This window comes from Mauremys reevesii, linkage group 18 (genome assembly GCF_016161935.1).
Source record: "Mauremys reevesii isolate NIE-2019 linkage group 18, ASM1616193v1, whole genome shotgun sequence".
NCBI classification, from domain to species: Eukaryota; Metazoa; Chordata; order Testudines; family Geoemydidae; genus Mauremys; species Mauremys reevesii.
In genome coordinates this window covers 29,543,167-29,568,144 of record NC_052640.1, presented here as the reverse complement: position 1 = coordinate 29,568,144, position 24,978 = coordinate 29,543,167, and the positions used below count along the sequence as shown (strand labels likewise).

The following is a 24,978-nucleotide window of genomic DNA, read 5'->3' as shown; positions in this document are numbered from 1 at the left end:
CCGTACAGACACAGAATGGGAGCGAGTCCCTGTGTCCCACTGTAAATAGACAAGACATACAAAGGGTGAGAGGGGAAACTGAGGCATAGCACAGGGCAGCCAGCAGGTCCGTGGCAGAGCCAGGAACAGAATCCAGGTCTCCTGACTCCCAATCCAGTGCTCTATCCACTAGGTCACACTGTCCCATGGGGCCGTCTACCATGCTTGTCTCACACCAGCTGCTCCTAATGAGTGGGGAGGAGTTTGTTTCCACACATATTGACCCTTCACGCTCCTTGCCCCATTGAGGTTCAATGTGGAGACCTATCTCCTATGCTGCTGCCTCAAACCTGCCCATTTCCAGCTCCCAAATGTTGCCAAGTGTCAGAACCCATGTTTGATCAGAGCATTTCTGGTCCATATCCCATTCTCCTGCCACCCCGTGCCTCCAAACCAGGCAGCCTGGGGTTTCCATGGAAACACAATGGCACATTAGGACCAAAAGAAGGATGCTACGGTGAGGAGAGGAGCCAATCAGGGAGTTATGACAGGAAACCCAGGTGACTGGCTCCCAGTTTGAAGCAAGGTCTATCTGTGGCCTGGAACGGTTGGAAGGGGGCAGGAGATCTTGGTAGCTGCTCCCCACCACCACCACTCCCCCAGCCGCCATGTGACTGCAGACTTGAGATCAGGAGAGGGAGAGGGGGAAGCAGGCCCTGCCCTTTGGATAGAGAGGGGTGGGAGTTCCTGCCCCGCTTCGTTTGGGGTTCCCGAGGCCAGTCTGAATTTAAAATCTTGTCTCGGTGTTGGACGATGGGCTCACTTCAGATAGGTCTTTTGCTTGTGATTCTAAGGGAGGCCCAAGAGATGAGCACCCAGGGAAATGCACAGGGGCAGGCAGGTACCACTGCCAGCTGGTACCTAGGGCCACAGGTACCATCGCTGACTGGGACTAGTGTCACAGGTACCTCGGTATCGATACTAACTGGTACCTGGGTGCTAGGCAAGGTGTGGAAATGGGCTCAATGGGTGTTCGATTACCCCCCACCCAGATTTCCTGGTCTAGGTGTGGCACAGGAGAACCCCCCCCAACACCAGGCAAGCAGCAGCGGGTGCCCTCCATATGGAGCACCCCAGATCACTCTGGGAGCTCCCTCAGCGATGCCCAGTGCCATGAGCTTTGCCAGTGACAAGCAGGCCCCTGGGGAAGGCACTGGGCCAGGCTCTCGCCACCAGGCCTTGGGGCAGCACTTACTGGTCTTGGTCACCTCCCGCAGGTTGAGGTAGTCCAGGAAGGGCACCGCCAGGCCCTGTCCCAGGAAGATCTTCACCAGCTTCGTGGCCACGTCCTGCCGGCTCTCCACCGAGCTGATCTCCTCCAGCAAGGCCAGCGGGCTGACGTCCTCCTCCTGCCGCACAGCAGGGCAGCGATGCTGTCTGGCCAGCACGCATCTGCCCCACCCAGGGAGACCCCCAGAGTTCCCTCACCGGAGCCCTCTCTGCCCCACACCAAGAGGGGTCCCTCTGCATCCCCCAACCCCAGAGCCCTCTCTGCTCCACACCAAGTGGGGCCCCTCTGCCCCACACAGGGAGATCCTCTCTTCCCCCCGGACCCGCTGTGCCCCCACACACCAGGAGGGTCCGTCTCTGGCCCCCATCCCAGGAGGAAGCTTTCAGACAGGTGTGGGGTGCAGTGGGGAGGGAAGCTGACAGGCCGTTCCGATCGTGTGGCCAGGCTGAACCTGCAGGACCACGGGCTCGGCTGAGCACCCCACCCCTTCCCCAGTCCCCTGCCCCTCTGCAGCAGAGCCAGTCCCTGACCCCCAAGGCCCTGGACAGGACCCTGCCTACAGCTCCAGCCTGGGCTCCTCCTACTCCTGGCACCCCCTCTGCCTTCCCCTGGGACGAGCGCCCGCCTGCTGCCAGCTAACGCCTGCCGTCCTGATACTGCCTCCTGCCCCCAGCAGCGCTCTCCCTGCCTCCCACGGCTTGCAGGGCAGAGGGCACATCTCACCCCATGGCCAGGTAGCCCTGGGTGAGGCCAGGGTGCTACAGAGGTGTATGGTCTCGATGCATCCTACTGGCTTCCGGGCAGCCCAGCATCAAGCCAGGAGGAGGCTCCATCACCCGCAGTGTAGTGGCCAGGCAAGGCCAGGGCGAGGGCACCCGGCAGCCGGGAAGCTGGCTGGCCAGTGGGCAGCCCCAGAGCCAGGGCTGAAGCCTCTTGCTGGCAGGACACAGGGTAGTGGCTTGAGGAGCCCACCCAGGGGCTGTGCCACTGTTACCCCCTGTACTTCCCGGCCCCTAGGGCTGGGCTGGGCTTGTCACTGAGCCTGGGCTCGCAGCCCCTGGCAGCCCCAGGAGAGCCGGCTGCTGTACTCAGACCCGGGGCGTGCCCCGGAGCCCAGCCACCAAGGCAGAGCGAGCCCAGGCCCGGGAGCACCTAGGGCTCTGGCCTCCAAGCCCCAGCACACGGCCTGCACTACCAGCAGGCTAGAGGGGACTGGCATCTCAGAGAGCTCACAGCCACCCCCAGGCACTGACTGGCTGCTGCATCACCAGGGGGGTGTCGCGACTCTCCAGGGCACGGGTGGGGCCAGCGAAATCAGAGCAGCCCCATGGAGAAATCATGGCTGGGGGCGAGGCCAAGCCAGGAAAAGGAGGGAGCCAAGACTCACTGCCACTGGCTATTGAACCTCCTGCACCATCTCTGCCACCTACCCTGTGCTGTCGTCCTAACAACCCAGCGTCAATAGCAACCCACGGACCAGACCCCCCCACCCCCCCGCTCACCCTGATGGCCCCTAGGTCCCAAAAGGCCCTGGCCAGAGGCAGTGACATGCAGCAGGTGACCAGCCATCCAGGCAGGGCCTCAGCTGCCTGCCACTGTGGCCTCAAAGCATTGACACGTCAAAAGTTTGCGTGCACACGCATACACACACACACACGTGCTCACATCCACACATGTCCACGTGCACATGCACACACGCATACAGGCTGGGGAACAGCTGCTCTCTGCTTGAAACTTCATTCAGATTAACATGCCTGCCGGGTGCTACCCCACTCCTGCGGAGCCATCTGGGGCGATGCCGTCGCAAAGGTCCCTGGGCAGCGCTGGCGGGTGGCTCAGTGCTACCAGGGACAGATCGTTGCAGGCCCCAGACGGACGTCGTAAGGCCGGGAGATGAAGTGCAGGCTAAGGAGAACATGCTGCTGTAGAGGGGTCAGGCACAACTGCTGGGGAGGGTGACCAGGTGTCCGGTTGAAAAGGGACCCTGGCGGCGCTGGTCAGCACCGCCAGCCAGGCCACTAAAAGCCCAGTCGGCGGTGCTGAGGCGGTAAGGCAGGCTAGCCCCTACCTGTCCTGGGGCACCGCCCCGCGCCTAAGAAGTGGCCAACAGGTCTGGCTCCTAGGCGCCACACGCTGCCTGGGCACTGGCTCCACACTGGAGCTGGGGGGGCAGCACACGCCACGGAGCCTCCTGCCCCCACACCCCTTGCGTAGGACCTGGACCTGCTGGCTGCTTCCGGGACGCAGCACAGAGCCAGGACAGGCAGGCAGCCTGCCTTAGCCCCTCTGCGCCGCTAACCGGGATCCACCCAAGGTAAGCCTGCACCCCAGCCCTGAGCCCCAATCCCCTGCCCCAGCCCTGAGCACCCCCCCATGGACCCCAAATCCTCGGCACATCCCAGAGCTCGCACCCCCAACCCAGAGCCCATCCCCCCTCCTGCACCTCAACCCCCAGCCCTGAGCCCCCCCAAACCTGGAGCCCCCTCCTGCACCCCCTATCCTGAACCCCTCATACCCGGCCCCACCCCAGAGCCCTCACCCTCACCCTCACCCCCACCCCAACCCCCTGCCTCAACCCGCACCCTCCCACACTCTGAATCCCTCTGCCCCACCCCCCAGCCCAGAGCCCCCTCCTGCATGCTGAACCCCTCATTTCTGGCCCCATCCCAGAGCCCGCACCCCCAGCTGGAGCCCTCACCCCCGTCCGCAACCCACCCCCCTGTCCCAGCCCAGTGAAAGTGAGTGGGGGTGGGGGAGAGCGAGCCACCAAGGGAGGGGGAATGTAGTGAGTGGGGGCAGGGCCTCGGGGAGGGGGTGAGACTGGGCTGTTTGGTTTTGTGCGGTTAGAAAGCTGGCAGCCCTACAGCTGGGGGCAGACACTGCCGCAGCAAGGAACTGTTCCCATCCCCCTGGTGGCATGAGTGAGGGGCCTGGGAACTAGAAAGTAAACTGAGGCTGCCCACTGCTTCCCCTCCTCCCTTCCATCTCCCCCACCCCCCATTCCCCTCCTTCCCGCATCTCCCCCATCCAGGCCCTGCCATTCGCCCCCAACCCTCCTCCTCGCGTGTGCTGTCCGCACATGGCTTGGACGCAGACACGGTCAGGAGGCCGTGCACAAGGAGCCAGGCAGGCTGGTACCCACCTCGGCAGGGCACAGGATGGATTCCACCAGGAGCTCAATCAGGGGCTGGTAGTACATGGAGGGCAGGATCCTGTCCTCAGCCAGTCGGACTTTCAGCCTCAGAGCCCCCAGCTTTCCTCTGCAACGACACCCGAGACACCACCCACGTGGGCAAGCGTGCGTGGAATGAGTGCAAACCAGCACAGGGGAGCCGGTATCTGCAACCTGGTTCTAGCCAGCTCAGTCCTCCAGCACAGCAACCAGAATCTACAGCCAGTACCAACAAAAACCCAGAGCCAAGAACCCCCAAGATGAGCCTGATTCCCTCTGTCCTTAACCTCTTCCCTTGTGCTGCTCTCCTTTCCTTCCAGCCCAGGGGCCCGGGGTAAAACCTCCCTTGGCTGGGCTGCAACTACTGCGGTCATGCCCTGCCCAGCACCACCCCGTGGCACTGGTGTGCTTCCACCAGTGGAGGAACAGTCCTGTGGGTGAATCACGCTGGCACCAACGCCTCCAGCGACCTTCCCATCCATCCGGCCAAGCCTTTCAAGCTCCTATTCCAAGGCAGGATGAATGGCAATACGGAGAGAGGTCACCCAGAGCTGGACTATTGCAGCACATTACAGAGGATCCCTCTGCTGCCCCAGTGCCTGATCCACTCCCAGACTCAAAGCCCCCAGTCTCCACGGGCTCACCTTAGAGCTCACGAGGGGCCCCGCTGGTGTGCTGGGAGGGAAGGGAGAGCTCAGTGGGGTTTGGCGCCCCAGCACCCTGGGCACTTTGCTTTTGTGTTACTATAGCTCAAGGGACTGGGGCAGGGAATAAAATGCCCATATTAACTCCATTTAAAGACAAACCCTTAACGTCTTCAGCACCCTGCAGATGCTGAGTGCACACACGGGAAGGTGGCAATGGGTGACCTGGTGGATGAACAAACCCCTCCCAACTGCCTTTGAGGAAGGGCAGCATCACTAAACCTCATTTTTCAGTTGGGGAAACTGAGGCACAGAGCAGGGCCTGACCTGCCCAAGGTGCGCATGCAAGTCAATGACAGAGCTGGGAATAGAACCCAGGAGTCCTGAACCCCAGCGCCCTGACCTAAGCACTAGACACATCAACCCCCATGTTGGAAATGGAACCCGGGAATCCTGACTCCCAGCGCCCTGGTGTAACCACTGCTCCACGCTCCTCTCCCAGAGCTGGGACTAGGAGCCATGGTCACTCCTTCTCTTCCCCCCAGGGGTTAATGATGGCCCCTAGCTCAAGGCCAACTGTTTACCCAGCATCCTCCTCAGCGGTGGGGAAGGGCAGGAGCCTGAACCAGCCTTTGGCAGGGGATCTCTGAAGGGCGTCCAGAGAGAACTCAACCTGTGTGGGACACGAAGAGAGGGACAGTAAGGGGACAGGAGCTGACAGCCGGGGGCAGTACTGCAGTGTCGGGGGAGCCTCTTCCCATTTCCCGACTCCCAGCCCCTGGCGATATAGCAGGAAAACTCCAGCCCTCACATTAGCTGCCAGTGTGGTTCATCCCCAGGCTGTTTCCCTGCCAGACTCTTAGAGCACTTCCAGCCTCACGCTGCATTGGCTCTGCCCCGGCACCCTCTGCGGAGCCGGCGTGCTCCAGCCCCGGGACCCTCTGCGGAGCCGGCGTGCTCCAGCCCTAGGCCCCCTGCGGAGCCGGCGTGCTCCAGCCCCGGGCCCTCTGCGGAGCCGGCGTGCTCCAGCCCCGGGCCCCTCTGCGGAGCCGGCGTGCTCCAGCCCCGGGCCCCTCTGCGGAGCCGGCGTGCTCCAGCCCCGGGCCCTCTGCCGAGCCGGGCGTGCTCCAGCCCCGGGCCCTCTGCCGAGCCGGGCGTGCTCCAGCCCCGGGCCCTCTGCCGAGCCGGGCGTGCTCCAGCCCGGCCCTCTGCCGAGCCGGGCGTGCTCCAGCCCCGGCCCCTCTGCCGAGCCGGGCGTGCTCCAGCCCGGGCCTCTGCCGAGCCGGGCGTGCTCCAGCCCCGGGCCCTCTGCCGAGCCGGGCGTGCTCCAGCCCCGGGCCCCTGCCGAGCCGGCCTGCTACTGCCCCCGGCCCCTCCGCCGCGCCGGCGTGCTCCAGCCCCGGGCCCCTCTGCCGAGCCGGCGTGCTCCAGCCCCGGGCCCCTCTGCCGAGCCGGCGTGCTCCAGCCCCGGGCCCCTCTGCCGAGCCGGCGTGCTCCAGCCCCGGGCCCCTCTGCCGAGCCGGCGTGGTCCAGCCCCGGCCCCCTCTGCCGAGCCGGCGTGCTCCAGCCCCGGGCCCTCTGCCGAGCCGGGCGTGCTCCAGCCCCGGGCCCTCTGCCGAGCCGGGCGTGCTCCAGCCCCGGGCCCTCTGCCGAGCCGGGCGTGCTCCAGCCCCGGGCCCTCTGCCGAGCCGGGCGTGCTCCAGCCCCGGCCCTCTGCCGAGCCGGCGTGCTCCAGCCCCGGGCCCTCTGCCGAGCCGGGCGTGATCCAGCCCCGGGCCCCTCTGCCGTGCGGGCGTGCTCCAGCCCCGGGCCCCTCTGCCGAGCCGGCGTGCTCCAGCCCCGGGCCCCTCTGCGGAGCCGGCGTGCTCCAGCCCCGGGCCCCTCTGCGGAGCCGGCGTGCTCCAGCCCCGGGCCCCTCTGCCGAGCCGGCGTGCTCCAGCCCCGGGCCCCTCTGCGGAGCCGGCGTGCTCCAGCCCCGGGCCCCTCTGGGGAGCCGGCGTGCTCCAGCCCCGGGCCCCTCTGGGGAGCCGGCGTGCTCCAGCCCCGGGCCCTCTGGGAGCCGGGCGTGCTCCAGCCCCGGGCCTCTGCGGAGCCGGGCGTGCTCCAGCCCGGGCCCCTCTGCGGAGCCGGGCGTGCTCCAGCCCCGGGCCCTCTGGGAGCCGGGCGTGCTCCAGCCCCGGGCCCCTGCCGAGCCGGGCGTGCTCCAGCCCCGGGCCCCCTGCGGAGCCGGCGTGCTCCAGCCCCGGGCCCCTCTGCTGAGCCGGCGCGCTCCAGCCCCGGGCCCCTCTGCTGAGCCGGTGCGCTCCAGCCCCGGGCCCCTCTGCCGAGCCGGCGTGCTCCAGCCCTGGAAGCAGGAGGCTGAATGGATTCCACCCTCCACTTATACTCCCCCTAGGGTGACCAGATGAGAGGGAGAAAATATCAGGACACATTGGGGCGGGGGGGTAGTCACTGTCAGAGAAAAATAAAGAGCTGAGTGCTGCCGGCGGAGCGAAATATCGGGACAAATTGCATCCTGACCGAAGATCGGTCGGGACGCGGGACAAACACCTAAATATCGGGACGGTCCTGATTTTATTGGGACGTCTGGTCACCCTAACTCCCCCTGCCCCACAGCACCAAACCAGGGGACCCCCAGATTAAAATGGGGCTTGTTTACTGGGTCAGGCATGCAGATCTCCCTGCAGTGGATCCTGGGGCTGAAGGGACCTAAACCCAAGCAAGACGCACAGTAGGGCCCAGACACAGGCCGAGGGCTCCCCGCCTGGCACCAGGCTTTACACCCGTCAGATACCTAGAAACCGCGGCTGCCATCAGCAAACTGCTCTACGCCCCTTGGAGTCTGTCTACACTGCAGTTAGAGCCCCGCACCTGGCAGCTGTGATAGATCCCTTAGCCTCTTCGGGGGCCCAGGCACTAGAGGGGGCAGGAGGGCAGAGGTACCCACAAGCACAAACACATGCACCAAGAACAGCTGCAAAACCTTTTCCTTTCACAAAGCTGTTAAGCCCTGTGATGTTATTGACATAAACTTATAACCGTATAGATCAGCGGTGCAACCATTGTTATATATTTGCAGCAAATATTGTACAAAGGTTGTCGTGTGAGGTGTCTATGGAAAGGTTACGATTTGCTGATTATGATCATGCTATCTGTATGGGTGTGTCATTTTCGTAGCTGAAGTTATGAATATTGGCTATGTACTTGTATATCAATGTGTTTTGATTCTTAGTAGCCTCAGTGAAGCATTTGGTCGGCTTCTTGAGAAGGGGCTATTCTCAGTAAGTGCCCAATCAAGAAATTTAACTGACAATGGACTTTGGCAGATGCCAATCCACATCTGAGCTGTCCTGGGAACGTTCAAACTGACATGTAAACAATGGCGTGGGCCTGTAAAGAACTGAGTCATGCATGGACATGTGACTTGCCCATGTGATGCCAAACTCCATCTTGCTGTGATCTTGCACAGGAGAACCAACGGGTTTCCACCCACAAGAGAAAGCCTATAAAAGGCTGCTGCATCTCCTCCATCTTGTCGTCAATCCTGCTTCTTGCCTCTGGAGTCCCTTTGCTACAAACTGAAGCTCTGAACAAAGGACTGAATGACCCATCCCAGCTGTGGGTGGACTCCAGAGACTTGATTTGAACCTGCAGTTTATTCCATCACTGCTACAAGATTGAACTAAGAACTTTGCCATTACTGTATGGAATTGATTCCATTTAACCAATTCTAGCTCTCATCTCTATCTTTTTCCCTTCTATGAATAAACCTTTAGATTTTAGATTCTAAAGGATTGGCAACAGCGTGATTTGTGGGTAAGATCTGATTTGTATATTGACCTGGGTCTGGGGCTTGGTCCTTTGGGATCGGGAGAACCTCTTTCCTTTTACTGGGGTGTTGGTTTTCATAACCATTCATCCCCAGGACGAGTGGCACTGGTGGTGATACTGGGAAACTGGAGTGTCTTGGGAATTGCTTGTGTGACTTGTGGTTAGCCAGTGGGGTGAGACCGAAGTCCTCTCTCTCTGGCTGGTTTGGTTTGCCTTGGTGTGCAAAGGACCCCCAGCCTGGGGCTGTGACTGCCCTGCTCTCAGAAGTGTCCCACCAAAGGCAGCATCGTTACAAGCCCTCTCTCCCCACTTGCTTGGCCCGGCTCTTCTGGCAGGAGGCTGGGCCGAGCCTTGCTGAGCCGCTACCCCCGGTGGAATAGCAATCAGACAGGTTCTGCTTCCCCTGCCAGGCAGAACTGCCATGACATGGGGATCAAGTGAACTGAGCAGCAGGTTCAGGTCCCAGCTGCCGGCTCGTTCTGGCTGGTGTCAGGACACAGCGTTACGCACCCTGCACATATCTCCAAGCTGTACCTTCACCCTCAATGATTCATGAGCATTTTCCTCTCTCTCTCTGACCTCTTCTCCTTGGACTTGATTCTCAGTCACCCTAAGGTCCCTTGTGCCACTCTGGCAGACTACACAGAGCACCACAGCTGCCCCCTTGCTGGTGTAAGTGACCTACACAAGCCCTGCTCTCAGCACACGGGCACAGGGGCAGATCAGGGCTCAGCGCTGCTCTCCAGCTATTCCCAGAGCCCATGAGGGAGGGCGCATGGAAAGCAAAGCATGACTAGAGCAGCCCTGGGACAATGTTAATTCACACCAGAGGTCGGGCAGAATCCAGCAAGTGCAAGGGGGGCTCACACATACACCCCGTCCTGTCCCCAGCCACCAGCACAGCAACAGAGGAACTGAGAAACCAGCCTGCTAGGTCGTTTTGCCTCCCCCCACATCAAACTGACCGGCTGAGAAAGGATCCACGCTCCTTACAAGCCAGCAGGAGCTCTGAGACTGCAGCAGGCCTGTGTGCCATTGGCCTTCCCCCCTCGAATCCCCTTGTCATCCCCCACCCCGAGCAGAGAGGAGATGGCTGGAGCCGCTCACCCGTCCCAGGAAGTCGTTCTTCCCCACCATGTCCCAGTCCCACACCTCCACGCTCACACGGGACCCCTTGGATTCCTTCCCGGGCACCCCCTCCTCCAGGTCAAACTCCAGCACCTCCTCCCAGTGCGGGAATCGAGTCTTCTTAATGATCTGCAAGGGGAGAGAGAAAGATGGCATGTCAGAGAGGAATGGGCAGTCAGGTGGGGAAGGTCTGTTCCAGCATGACAACACGGGTGTGACACAGGGCCAGGGCCACCCGGGGGGGGAGGGGGGGCAAGTGGGGCAATTTGCCCCAGGCCCTGCAGGGGCCCCCACGAGAGTTTTTCGGGGCCCCTGGAGCAGGGTCCTTCACTCGCTCCGGGGGGCCCGGAAAACTCTCACGGGGCCCGGGTCTTTGGCAGTAATTTGGTGGCAGGGGGCCCCCGCTGCGGGTCTTCGGAGCACTTCGGCGGCGGATCCCGGAGCAGAAGGACCCCCCGTTGCCAAATTAATGACGAAGTGGGGGCCCCCCGCCGCCAAAGACCCCAGGCCCCCTGAATCCTCTGGGCGGCCCTGCACAGGGCTCTGGCAAAAGCCAAGAGCAATTGTAACCCACACACCTCCTGGGTGTGGTGTTCTGTCCCATCTAGTGGCCACTTAGAGAGAGATTAATGAGTTTGTGCTACAGCCTCAACTAACAGCCATATGGCTTTTAGCTTATGTGGTAGAGGCTCATGCATTTAGCTCCAGAGGTCCCAGGTTCGATGGTGATGACTGGGACCTGTCAGCGTTACACAATGTTGGGAACAAAACCAAAGGCTGTTTGGTAAACACTTGGCTGGTGTGAAACGGGCACGTAAACTCAGCTGTGGGCAAACCTGCTGCAGCAGCAAAAGAGTGAGGTGAGCCGGTGTGTTCCTGCCAGAGAAGGCGTCCCTTAGAAACAAGAACTGCAGCATTCTTTAGTAATCGCACAGCTCCTGACCGTGCTCTGGGCACGCCACGGGTAAGTGCGCCGATTTCCTTGCCACTGCACTGAGAGGCAAAGGACGGAGCAAGAGCACAAGGATGCCCTGGGCTTCCCATTCCCATAACACCTAACACAGCTAAAGGGGGGCTGGGGAAGGCCACACTCCCCTGCAGCCTGGCATCTCTCCTGACCTACAGATGTCTGGGAAGAGAGCTCTTCCCCCCCAGGTGTCAGCTGGGGGCGGGGGCTGGCCCTAAGCCCTTTCCTTGCACTTGCTGTGTGCAGGGAGGGCAGCATGTTCTCTCTGCTCCAAGGCCCCAGCCCAGCCCAAGTCACATGTGTCCTGCTCCCTTCATGGCTGGCTGATGGATTCAGGGCTCAGATCCTACACTGATGGGTTGGAGATACACAGGCAGACTTCCCACCGCTCTCTCAGCTGTCACTAGCACACAGGGCAAACCACCCGGAGTCCCAGTGAAAGAAGTGGGGGGTCTGGCTGTCCCTCCCAGAGCCCCTCCCCTTGTGCCACTGGCATTGCAACTAAAAGGAGCCCTGTCCCCCCCTTGCCGCCATGCAGCCAGGCCAGAGAGCATGCTTCTACTCACAGCTGTCTCCAAAGCGTGGCCATCCCAGGACACTCGCGCAAAGGGGTCCGAGGTGCCGGAGATGTCCCGCGGGGCCAGGTCTCTGGGGGGAGAGGACAGAGGCAAGGGGTTGTAGGGGCTGACTTGGCCTCCCCAGGGTGGCCAGGGGGCATTGAAAGCCTTTTGGGGCAGGGACTGCTGCTGGTCTGTTTTTGGACAGCGCCTGACACAATGGGGCCTGGCCAGTGCCCGGGACAGCTTCAACGCACTAATGCATACAAACAACAGCCAGGACACAGGAGAAAATAAACCCTCTGAAAGGCCCGGAGGTTAAACCCTGAGGTGCTAGCTGGGAGCTTTACGACAAAATCCTCCCCCCTTCTCCCAGTCCTCAGTGCCACATGCTCTGCCCTGCTCCTGCAGCATGGAAAACGGCACAGTAAGGGCCCTCTCCTCCCCACGCAGGACACCAGCAAGCTGGTGCCCAGGCTGGCTTTGCACTGGAGATCCTGCTGCTCCATCACCTCTCAGACAGCAGCAGGAGCTGGAGTGGGCGGGGATGCACCCGAAAACTGCAGGGCTGCCCCACGCTGCATCTCACTCCTGCAGGGTGGAACTATGGAGTGGGATGGGGAGAAGCGGGGAAAACCAAAGGAGCTCTTGAAAGTGCCTATGGAGTCGGAGAAGTCCCAGAACAGCCTGGCAGGGGCTCAGCATTTGGGGACATCCCAAGTGGGTGATCTACCAGCTGGAGATGGAGGTGAGAGCAGAGAGCATTCCCCCAGGGAAAGAAAAGGCCAGGAGAGCCAGAGCTCCCCTGCCTAGGCCCTGGGGAGCAGTGGGCGAAGGCTGAGAGTGACAGCGGAAGGAAAAGTGAGCATGGCCCTTTAAGGGGAATACAGCCCACCCCTCAGAGCTCTCTTACTGCACCCCCCAAGTCTTCTTCCCTCCCACCCTGTCTTCCCCCCCCTCGCACTGTCCCCTACTCCACCTGTCCCCCACTCACATACCAGGGGTCCCTTAGCCAACACTTTCTGTTCCCATGGCTACTCTCCAGTATTAGCAGCATAGCCTCCTTCCCTGCTCTGGGGTGAGGGGGCACTGCCCCATGGCTGGGGCAAGTCACAGGCAGCAGAAGGGGTGAGCCAAGGGACACAAGTCCCAGTCTCGCCCCCCTGGAGATGCACACTGCCCCGCCGAGAGCCCTGCCTGGTGCTTTCATCATGAGCCAGCAGGGCCCCCAGTTAGCCCTCCTTGGGCCTCAGGAATGCCAGGCCACTGCAGGCAGGGAAGGGATAGCCTGCCCTCATGGAGGTAGCACATGCTCCCCTAGTTCCCTGGAGAACCGCTGTGGAGCTCTCCTGCCCCACAAGAAGGGGGAGGAACTGACCCACCCCCTCTCGCCTGCCCCTCTGCAGAAGAATGCTTGGAAGATGGAGCCTGCCGCATTGGCTCACCCCATCTCCACTCCCTGAGCACTCTCCATGGCCACAGTGTTGCCTAGGAGCCTGCGCTGGTTGCTAGGATGCCTTCTCTGCATCGTGCTGCTCTCTGCCAAGCCTCCTGGCTGGCTGGCTCCGGTGCAATGGGGCTGGGCCTCTACACTCCCTTACCGATCACTCTGGCCTGTGCCCCAAAGCAGGGAGCCTGTAGCCAGAGCCACAGGACTGCACTCATGTCCCCATGGAGGGAATCCCCATCCTGTGCCTAGCTCCATGTGCTGAGACCCAGAACTCAGGAGTCCTGGGGTCTATTCCTGGCTCTGCCACTGCTGACCTCAGACAAGTGATTTCACTTGTCTATGCCTCAGTTTCCCCACCTGTAAAACAGGGATAACGATACTGCTCTCCTTTGTAAAGCGCTTTGAGATCTAAGCTACAAATACCATTTTCAGCGCTGTGCATCAGTGAAAACACACCTCTGCAGCGCTGTGGCTGCTGCGCGGCGCAAGCTAGCAGTGCGCCAGTGTAGTCCCCAGCGCCCAGCAGCGCCCCAGCGCTGTCCTCCCAGCCCCACCAGAGCTGGAGGACGGAGGAGAGTTTTCTCCTTTCCAGCGGCGCTTGCTTTGACTACACTTAGCGCTTCAAAGCGCTGCCGCGGCAGCGCTGCCGCGGCAGCGCTTTGAAATGCAAGTGTAGCCAAAGCCTAAGATTAGATGCTCTAGATGAGAGCTAGGCATTATTAACACTCTGGAAGGGAATTTTAGCACTACATGTAAGGGGTGTGGGGCTGGGACCTGAGCTATAAGGAATCACTAGGCTGTCAACAAAAAAGAGAGGGGCCTGGAATTGAAGACTAAAGCTACCAAGTCACTTAAGCAATAACTGTGTTTGAAAAGGTCTGTGATGCAGCATGTTAAGGATACTGGCCCTTTCCTGCTGGGACTCCTGGGTTCAAATCCTGCAGAAAAATAGTGGAGCAAATAATCAAGCATTCAATTTGCAAGCACTTAATAAGGTGGTAAGTACCAGTTAACATGGACTTGTCAGGAACAAATTGTATCAAACCATCCCAATAGCTTTCTGTGACAGGGTAACACGCCTTGTGGAGCGGGGGAAGCGGTAGATGTGGTATATCTTGACTCTAGTAAGGCTTTTGATACTGTCTTGCATGACCGTTGTGACATTATGCCCTATATTCTTCAAAGAGATATGCTTATGATACGAATATGGCATCAGTAAGATGTATTTTATGCAAGATGGGTCATGTGAGATATCATTGGAAAGATTATGATGTACTGAATGTGATTATCCTATTTGTATGCATGTGTCGTTTCTGTATCTGAAATTAAGAATATTAACTCTGTATCAATTGCAAAAGTGTTTGCACCTGGGGAACACCCACCAGACAAAATGCAATCAGTCTGGCTGGTTAGTCAATAGACCATTAGGAAGGACAATAGGTCTTTGAAGATGCTAATCTCCCCACATTCCTGAGAAGCTTCCTGAGATGCTACTTTGACACTGCAGGGTTATGTGATCATGTGACCTGGTACTGGACACCATCTTGGACTGCTGGTATTTTTCCACTAGGAGAGAGTTGGGATCAAACTGGGAAACAAAGGATTCCCGCCATATGTAAATCCTATTTAAGGCTGGGGAGTGAGTTAATCAAGGTTGGTTCTTCAGTGAATTCCCACCCAAGATGACTGCTGGAAACACCTACAACTGAACTGGGGAAGAACTGGACCCAGGCTAGAAGGAGTCTGGCCTGTGAAAGAAATATCTGGAGTTTTAAGCTGCAGGCAAGAGCAGTTTGTCCTCAAGAAATTCTGCAACCTGCCTAAAACAAAATTTTAAGGTGAGAAATTACTACTTGTAGCCAATTTCTTTAGTGTTTTAGTTTATGTGTTTATTGTATTTGCTCAGTACTCTGCTTTGATCTGTTTGCTATCCCTTCTAATCACTTAAAATCGACCTTCTGTAGATAACAAACTCGGGTTTTGTTTATTCTATAACCAGTTTGTGTAATTCATAAAGGGGGGAGGGGCAAAAACCACATTGAGGGAGGGGTGGATTTCATGAGCTGTGTAGATCTCTGTGCAACACAAGACAATATGATCTTGGGTTTGCACCCCAAAGGGGGGTGCACTGGAGTCCTGGGCAATCCCTCAGCTAAATCTTCCCACACAGAGCTGATCTCAGTGCACGTGTGTGTGTGTGCGCGTGTGTGTGTGTGCGTGCGCTGGAGGAGGCTTGAGGGCCTGGCACAGCAGGACAGTGTGAGGAAGCCAAGGCTGGTGGAATGGGCGGGCTCAGTGGGATCCCAGTACATCAGGTGGCGCCCCAGAAAGGCGGGAAACCCATCACAACCTTTGCAGAAACAAACTAGGGAAATACAACCTAGATGGAACTACTAAAAGGTGAGTGCAAAACTGGTTGGAAAACTGTTCCCAGAAAGTAATCATCAGCGGTTCACAGTCAAGCTAGAAAGGCATGACGAGTGGGGTCCCGCCAGGATCGGTTCTGGTTCTGTTCAATATCTTCATCAGTGCTTTAGATACTAGAGAGAAAGTACACAGACAGTACACTTAAAAAGTCTGCAGACGATACCAAGCTGGGAGAGGTTGCAAGTGCTTTGAAGGATAAAATTAAAATTCAAAATGAGCTGCACAAATTGGAGAAATGGTCTGAAGTAAACAGGAGGAAATTCAATAAGGACAAATGCAAAGTGCTCCACTTAGGAAGACACAATCAGTTGCACACATACAAAATGGGAACTGACTGCCTAGGAAGGAGTACTGGGGAAAGGGATCTGGGGGCAGGGGTGAAAGTAACTTACAGGACTTACCCATACTGCCAGAGTCCTGAGGGGGGCGTGGCCTCTCCTGGAAGAGGCGTGGCCTCTCAAGATTTAAAGGCCCTGGGGAACGAGCTGCGGCTGGGAGACCCAGGGCTTTTAAATCAACCAGGGGCTCCCAGCTGAAGAGGTGGCTGGGAGCTCCCCAGGGCTCAGGGGCAAATTAAAGGGCCCAGGGCTCTGGCCGCCAGGGGGAACCCAGAGCTTTGCGGGGCTGGGGCAGGGATTTAAAGGGCCCAGAGCTCCTGCCACTGAGGGGAGCCCGGAGCCCTTTAAATCCTGTCCCCAGCCCGGCCGCCAGAGCCGTGGCCAGGATTCAAAGGGCTCTGGGCTGCCCACAGCCGCGGGGAGCTCTGAGCCCTTTAAATCCCAGCTGTGGCAGGGATTTAAAGGGCTCTGGGCTGCCTGCAGCTGCCAGGAGCTCTGAGCCCTTTAAATCCCAGCCCCAGCCTGGCCGCCAGAGCCCTTTCAATCCCCGCCGTGGAAGTCAATGCGGTCCAGCACGGCGTATTGGCTCTTGATGGTACGCCGGACTGGACCGGCTTACTTTCCCCTCTGTCTGGGGGTCATAGTGGATCACAAGCTAAATATGATTCAACAGTGTAATGCTGTTGCTACAAAAGCAAACATCATTCGGGGATGTATTAGCAGGAGTGTTGTAAGGAAGACATCAGAAGTAATTCTTCTGCTGTACTTTGCGCTGATAAATCCTCAACTGGAGTATTGTTTGCAATTCTGGGTGCCACATTTCAGGAAAGATGTGGACAAATTGGAGAAAGCCCAGAGAAGAGCAACAAAAATGATGAAAGGTCTAGAAAACATGACCTATGAGGGAAGATTGAAAAAATTGGGGTTGTTTAGTCTGGAGAAGAGAAGACTGAAGCAGGGACATGATAACACTTTTCATGCACATAAAAGGTTGTTACGAGGAGGGTGAAAAATTGTTCTTGTTAACCTCTAACAGGACAAGAAGCAATGGGCTTAAACTGCAGCAAGGGAGGTTTAAGTTGGACATTAGGAAAAACTCCCTGTCAGGATGGTTAAGCACTGGAATCAATTGCCCAGGGAGGTTGTGGAGTCTCCATCATTGGGGATTTTTAAGAGCAGGTTAGACAAACCCCTGTCAGGGATGGTCTAGATAATGCTTAGTCCTGCCCTGAGTGCAGGGGACTGGACTAGACGACCTCTCGAGGTCCCTTCCAGTCCTACAATTCTATTTCAAAGACTGTCATCATTTGGAGGTGGGCTGCGTCTCAGCTTGGGGAGCAATGAACATCCAGCTGCAAAAAAAGTTTTTGCTCAACAGACAACTCCACAGTGAGGGGTGGGCTTGCCAGAATGTGATTTTTTTATATATAATTTTGACAGATGTTTTTAAGCTTTTTAAATTTTTAATCAATTTAAATGTGAACAGTTGCAAGAAATTGGGGAGAGTCAGACTATCAGTATTAATGAGAGCAGACACTCAGATTTGAAAGGCGAAAGTTTTAGAACCATTAAAAAAACAGCCATAAATAAAACTCTCATAAATTCGCAGGCAGCATTTTTCTTACTTTGCCTAGCTGCAAATGTTGATTATTGGTGCTGGAGCTATTTTTTTGTTGGGGGGGAGGGGAGATGGGGAAATTGATGTTTTTTCCAACTTTACCCATAAATATCTTGTCCTTCCAAGCCTCATTCTGGGATAACGAGGGGGGGCTGCAGGACAGGCTGGAGGGGCATGGGCAGAGCCATGCAGAGGTTCCAGCCAGGGGCGGTGAGCTGTATGGGCCCATGGTGCCTGGGCTCTAGCAAATTCAGGGCCCAGGGGCCCGGCTCCACCAATGTTCAGGGCCAGGTCTCTCCCCTGGCCTCGCCTGCTGCCCCTGCGCACCTCCCCCGGAGCGTCCCCACCTACTGCCCCGTGCACCTCCCTGAGCATCCCTGCCTGTCCTGGGCAGTGGGCGACTTCCCCCTGCAGCTCCACACTGTGCTCTCTCGCCAGCTGCGGCGCTGCCAGCTACAAGGGAGCGGAGCTGGGGGCTGCTGCACCTGCGGAGGAAGGAGGTGCATGACAGCCACCCCCACCCCCAGCAGGCAACGCCAGGGGGTGTGAGGGGGAATTATCCTGGCTGGACCTCCTGAGCAGCAGCTGGAGGGGGGGAGGGGGCTTGGGTGAATGTTGTGCAGGGGGCTGGGGCCCCACCTCCCATGGAGCTCGCTGCTGCCAGTGGGAAGAGGGCTGGGGGGGAGGAATCCTCTGTAGCTCCCCACCCTGGGGCAACCTGCCTGGTGCACCCCAAACTCCTCATCCCCAGTCTGATGCCCCACACCCCCTACTGCACCCCAACCCTCTGTCCCAGCCCAGAGCCCACACCCAGCACCCTAACTCCCTCTCAGAGCCTGCACCCCTCCAGCATTGGAACAGTAGGGGAGCTGAAGTGGAATAGCAGGCGGTGGGGAAGGGAGGGGAGGCTGAAACTATGGGGCATCAGCAGAGCTCAGCATGTGGGGAGCCCAGGACTGGAAAAGCAGAGGCCGGTCAGGCAGTCCCGAGGTGCACTGGGAGAGCTGTGTGGGACGCCCAAGACTAGCACAGCATGTGGCTGGGGGTTGGGACTGAAAGGCATGGCAGAGCTGGCTGCGTGGGAAGCCCAGAACTGGACTAGCAGGGGCAGGTCTGGAGCTCAGGACTGAGGGACACCAGCAAAGCTTGTGTAACTCCTGCCCACACTCTGCACTGTCACACCCTCCCTTTTCTGGGCTGGCGCACGCTGGGAGAGGGGTCATAGAATCATAGAATCTCAGGGTTGGAAGGGACCTCAGGAGGTATCTAGTCCAACCCCCTTCTCAAAGCAGGACCAAACCCAACTAAATCATCCCAGCCAGGGCTTTGTCAAGCCGGGCCTTAAAAACCTCTAAGGAAGGAGATTCCACCACCTCCCTAGGTAACCCATTCCAGTGCTTCACCACTCTCTGAGTGAAAAAGTTTTTCCTAATATCCAACCTAAACCTCCCCCACTGCAACTTGAGACCATTACTCCTTGTTCTGTCATCTGCCACCACTGAGAACAGTCTAGATCCATCCTCTTTGGAACCCTCTTTCAGGTAGTTGAAAGCAGCTATCAAATCCCCCCTCATTCTTCTCTTCTGCAGACTAAACAATCCCAGTTCCCTCAGCCTCTCCTCATAAGTCATGTGCTCCAGCCCCCTAATCATTTTTGTTGCCCTCCGCTGGACTCTCTCCAATTTATCCACATCCTTCTTTTAGTGTGGGGCCCAAAACTGGACACAGTACTCCAGATGAGGCCTCACCAGTGCTGAATAGAGGGGAATGATCACTTCCCTCGATCTGCTGGAAATGCCCCTACTTATACAACCCAAAATGCCATTAGCCTTCTTGGCAACAAGGGCACACTGTTGACTCATATTCAGCTTTTCATCCACTGTAACCCCTAGGTCCTTTTCTGCAGAACTGCTGCCCAGCCATTCGGTCCCTAGTCTGTAGCAGTGCATGGGATTCTTCCATCCTAAGTGCAGGACTCTGCACTTGTTCTTGTTGAACCTCATCATATTTCTTTTGGCCCAATCCTCTAATTTGTCTAGGTCACTCCTATTCCCTACCCTCCAGCGTATCTACCACTCCTCCAAGTTTAGTGTCATCTGCAAACTTGCTGAGGGTGCAATCCACGCCATCCTCCAGATCATTAATGAAGATATTGAACAAAACCGGCCCCAGGACTGACCCTTGGGGCACTCCACTTGAAACCGGCTGCCAACTAGACATGGAGCCATTGATCACTACCCGTTGAGCCCGATGATCTAGCCAGCTTTCTATCCACCTTATAGTCCATTCATCCAGCTCATACTTCTTTAACTTGCCGGCAAGAATACTGTGGGAGACCATATCAAAAGCTTTGCTAAAGTCAAGGAATAACACATCCACTGCTTTCCCCTCATCCACAGAGCCAGTTATCTCCTCATAGAAGGCAATTAGGTTAGTCAGGCATGACTTGCCCTTGGTGAATCCATGCTGACTGTTCCTGATCACTTTCCTCTCCTCTAAGTGCTTCAGAATTGATTCCTTGAGGACCTGCTCCATGATTTTTCCAGGGACTGAGGTGAGGTGACTGGCCTGTAGTTCCCCGGATCCTCCTTCTTCCCTTTTTTAAAGATGGGCACTACAGTAGCCTTTTTCCAGTCATCCGGGACCTCCCCCGTTCGCTGTGAGTTTTCAAAGATAATGGCCAATGGCTCTGCAATCACATCCGCCAACTCCTTTAGCACCCTTGGATGCAGCGCATCCGGCCCCATGGACTTGTGCTCGTCCAGTTTTTCTAAATAGTCCCGAACCACTTCTTTCTCCACAGAGGGCTGGTCACCTTCTCCCCATCTGTGCTGCCCAGTGCAGCAGTCTGGGAGCTGACCTTGGTGAAGACAGAGGCAAAAAAATCATTGAGTACATGAGCTTTTTCCACATCCTCTGTCACTAGGTTGCCTCCCTCATTCAGTGACTTTCCTTGACTTTCCTTGACTTTCTTCTTGTTGCTAACATACCTGAAGAAACCCTTCTTGTTACTCTTAACATCTCTTGCTAGCTGCAACTCCAAGTGTGATTTGGCCTTCCCGATTTCACTCCTGCATGCCTGAGCAATATCTTTATACTCCTCCCTGGTCATTTGTCCAACCTTCCACTTCTTGTAAGCTTCTTTTTTGTGTTTAAGATCAGCAAGGATTTCAATGTTAAGCCAAGCTGGTTGCCTGCCATATTTACTATTATTTCTACACATCGGGATGGTTTGTTCCTGCAACCTCAATAAGGATTCTTTAAATTACAGCCAGCTCTCCTGGACTCCTTTGCCTCTCATGTTATTCTCCCAGGGGATCCTGCCCATCAGCTCCATGAAGGAGTCAAAGTCTGCTTTTCTGAAGTCCAGGGTCTGTATTCTGCTGCTCTCCTTTCTTCCTTGTGTCAGGATCCTGAACTCGACCATCTCATGGTCACTGCCTCCCAGGTTCCCATCCACTTTTGTTTCCCCTACTAACTCTTCTGTGTGTGTGTGTGGGGGGGGGTCCACTGCTCTGTGAAACTGTCTTGTTTCTCTTCCCAACACCTCATCTCTTCACCTGCACAAATCAGGCCCTCACACCTCCCAGCGCCACTTCCCAGCAAGAACTTCTCACCATCTTGCCAGTGATAATGGGATTCCAGTGAGAGAGTTAAACCAAATAAATAAAAAGCCCCAAACAAACCATTAACTCTTTCCTCCCCATTCTTGGTGGGGCACATGGTTCTTCTCTCCACATGGCCTAAAAGTTGCAGAGAAGAAGGGGGCCCTGCACAGCAGGATTCCTGAGTCCTGGGTTGAATTCCCTGCTCATTCAGACATCCTGCGTGACTTTGGCCGCATCACTGCTCCACTCTGTGCCCCAGTTTCCCCACCTCTAAAATGAGGATAATGATACTGACCTCCTTTGTAAGGTGTTTTGAGCCCTATGATAATAGCTCTTAGATAATGTTTAATACCCTGGATGAGAATCTTAGCAGTACTGGATGCTGAGCTATAACCACTAGGCTGTTACCAAAAAGGAGAGGGGCCCGGAACTGGGGTATAAAGCTACTGAGTCACTTTAGCGATCCCTGTGTTTGAAATGACCTGTGCTGCAGGCAGAAGGTAAAGGACTCTGGCCTTTCCCCCTTACATTCAAATCCTGTCCTGTTTCAAAGAGTGATGTGGCTGGGGCGGGGGGCACGTCTCAGCTTGAGGAGCAGTGAACATCCAGCTGCATCACAAGACTGTTTTGCTCAACAGGCATCCCCCCAGTTTGGGCTAGCGGACGTGCAGCAGGGCAGGATTGAGGGGCACCGGCAGAGCTGGGTGTAAGTTCCCAGCACTGGAACAGCACGGGGGCTGGACTTGCAGGCACCCTTAGCAGCAGCAATGTGTCCTCCGGGAAGGGGAAGAAGGAGTCACCCCTCTGACCTCAGCCATGGTCAGTGCCAGCAAGTGCCAGAGTGCAGACACCTCCCCGGAGAGCACAAGGGAGTCCTCAGGAATGCCCCAGAAAGAGAGAATGGGGGGGGGGGTCCTCCAGAGAGGTGGGACAGCTGTAGGTGGAAGCAGGGGTGGAGGAAGACAGGAGTCCTGGGGAGCCCTACAGCCGATTCATTGCCCCATAAGCATGGGGCGGAGTTAGTGCTATTGGCCCAGGATTGCCCTTTTGCTGATCACTTGGGACACAGGAAAGGTTAAAGAAAAACATCTATTGGCCTAGCGGCCACAGGAGGTAACGGAACACTACACAATGCGTGACTCGTGTCAGAGCGGGAAAAGGCTGCAGGACACTGCAAGGCTCCGGGGCACCCATTACCAGTGATCAAAGCAGCATTTTTCAGGGTTGCCATGGATATCATAAGGCCATGAGCCAGCCCGATGCACAGAGGAAAAAGATGTATATTAGTGGTGGTGGATTTTGCGCCCAGGTACCCAGAAGCAATCTCTGTCTAATGTGCAAGCTGAGACAGTTGCCAAGGCACAAGCTTTCCAAACCAGATCCTATCAGATTCTGGGCCAAATTTCATGTGTTTGGGTTTGTCCCCATCACCCAGAAACAAACGGTTTAGCTGAGAGGCTCAACTGACCCCAAAATCTAGGTAAGCTGCAGGGCCAGTGACTGGGATGTAATGTTATCCTATCTGTTGTTTGCCCACAGGGTTCACCCCATTTGACCTCCTAGATGGGAGAAAGGTCAGAGACTCTTGGGAGAGGGAAGCAGAAGGGGAAACCAGTGGCTGAATATGTGCAAAGGCTTAGAAAAGATTCAAAGTCTTGTAGGGATAATACCCCCCCACCCCCCTTTATCGATACATTCATCCCCTTGCTTCCCATGAGTTGCCCTGTGTAACCTTTGGTTGCCCTATGATCTCTATTCTGCCTAGTAACAGAGAGAGAGAGACCCCACCCCTTTGGTGCCGTGTGCAGCCCAAGAAGTGGGCCGGGTGCAAAGAGCAGTGTGCAAGGGGAGCACACATGGGCGGCACTGTTGTTGGATGTCCGTGGGCTGTCCGGTCACTGTCCGTTCGTAGATCACCGCTCAGGAAGAGCTTGGGCGGCTGTGTCTCTCCCACCACTTCACACGTAGACTAACCCCTTGAACTCCACGTACTCACTCGCCCTGCCCGTCATAGCAGCAGCACACCGCACTCACTCTGCCCAGCGGGGGAGTTTGCTCAATCTCAGGAAGATGCACAGAAGACTAGGAGAAAGACTTACCTGGTGAAGGGATTGAGTCAAGCCACCTGAGATCGACCAGAGGAACCAGAGCCCAGCTGTACCTGGACATCGAGACGTCCGGATCTGGGAAGTCCGGTGATTGTGAAACCTTCCCTCCACCCCCTTCCTCTCTTTCTCTCCTCTTTTATCCCTGCTGCTATCATTTGTTAATGGAGGACTTGGTAACCGCCAAACTTATTAACTTTGTTATTAAGGTGTTAGAGTAATAAATGTTATCTGCTGTATGTTATTTACCTGTCAGGTTTGATTTTAAATACACCCGGCGACAGAGGGGTGGGATTTGGGATCTAGGTTTCATTTCTCCCCTGAATGCTATAGATTTTAAGTGGCCTGTTTGTAACAGTCTATGATAGTGATGGTGCAGCAAAACCTCTTAACAAGCCACACAGCTCAGAGGAATGGTATGATCACAAACCCCTGACCAATCATTTGATGTAGGGGATCTGGAACTGGAGTTGCTCCCTGTAAAAAAAGTACAAAATGCAGAACTCATGGGAAGAGCCTTGTGAGGTGGTAGAAAGGGTTAACAATATCACCTACAATATACGAAGGCCCTACAGCAGGGCTGTGCTGTAGACTGTGCATAGAAACAGGTATCACAGTTGTGACACCATTGGAAACATGATCTGCTGTTTGACTTGATGACTGAATGCCACAGTGACATCTCACTATACAGCACTGATCTACGCAAAGAATGAAAAGGCAGAGATTTTGGCTGTGCTGCAAAGGCATCACCAGGTCTTGTCCAATGAGCCGCCAATGTGATGTGGCCGTTAAAAAAGCTAATGCGGTCTTGGGATGCATCAGGCGAGGTATTTCCAGCAAAGATAAGGAGGTGTTAGTACCGTTATACAAGGCACTGGTGAGACCTTATCTGGAATAGTGTGTGCAGTTCTGGTCTCCCATGTTTAAGAAGGATGAATTCAAACTGGAACAGGTACAGAGAAGAGCTACTAGGATGATCCGAGGAATGGAAAACTGACCTTATGAAAGGAGACTCAAAGAGCTTGGCTTGTTTAGCCTAACCAAAAGAAGGCTGAGGGGAGATATGATTGCTCTCTATAAATATATCAGAGGGATAAATATCAGGGAGGGAGAGGAATTATTTAAGTTTAGTACCAATGTGGACACGAGAACAAATGGATATAAACTGGACACTAGGAAGTTTAGACTTGAAATTAGACGAAGGTTTCTAACCATCAGAGGAGTGAAGTTCTGGAACAGCCTTCCAAGGCGAGAAGTGGGGGCAAAAGACATATCTGGCTTCAAGACTAAGCTCGATAAGTTTATGGAGGGGATGGTATGATGGGAGAGCCTAATTTTGGCAATTAATTGATCTTGACTATTAGCAGCAAATATGCCCAGTGGTCTGGGATGGGATGTTAGATGGGTGGGATCTGAGTTACTACAGCAAATTCTTTCCTGGGTGCTGACTGGTGAGTCTCGCCCACATGCTCAGGGTTTAGCTGATCGTCATATTTGGGGTCAGGAAGGAATTTTCCTCCAGGGCAGATTGGCAGAAGCTCTGGAGGTTTTTCGCCTTCCTCTACAGCGTGGGGCCTGGGTCACTTGCTGGAGGATTCTCTGCACCTTGAGGTCTTTAAACCATGATTTGAGGACTGCAGTAACTCAGACATAGGTTAGGGGTTTGATACAGGAGTAGGTGGGTGAGATTCTGTGGCCTGTGTTGTGCAGGAGGTCAGATTAGATGATCATAATGGTCCCTTGTGACCTTAAAGTCTATGACTCTGAGTCCAGAAGACCAGACTTGACTCACAAAATGGTCCATAAGATTAACACTGTGGGACCACAACATGCGCTCAGCAGAGCACTCCTTACAACTGGTCA

The 24,978-nt window shown here is 56.2% G+C and overlaps 1 protein-coding gene across 4 annotated transcripts in view; it reads right to left on the bottom strand.

The window, feature by feature from the left end:
* Positions 1–24,978, bottom strand: part of RASAL1 (RAS protein activator like 1) — a 115,667-nt gene that overhangs the window by 51,996 nt on the left and 38,693 nt on the right. For 3 of the 4 annotated variants that reach the window (XM_039505117.1, XM_039505119.1, XM_039505118.1), the window contains exons 6-10: positions 11,579–11,660; positions 10,025–10,174; positions 5,671–5,759; positions 4,413–4,530; positions 1,235–1,388 (exon numbers count right to left, since the gene is read on the bottom strand). In XM_039505117.1, the coding sequence (XP_039361051.1) occupies positions 1,235–1,388; positions 4,413–4,530; positions 5,671–5,759; positions 10,025–10,174; positions 11,579–11,660 (593 nt within the window). Of the gene's footprint in view, positions 1–1,234; positions 1,389–4,412; positions 4,531–5,670; positions 5,760–10,024; positions 10,175–11,578; positions 11,661–20,122; positions 20,154–24,978 lie in introns of those variants that run through there. The other variant, XM_039505121.1, reaches the window with a different exon arrangement.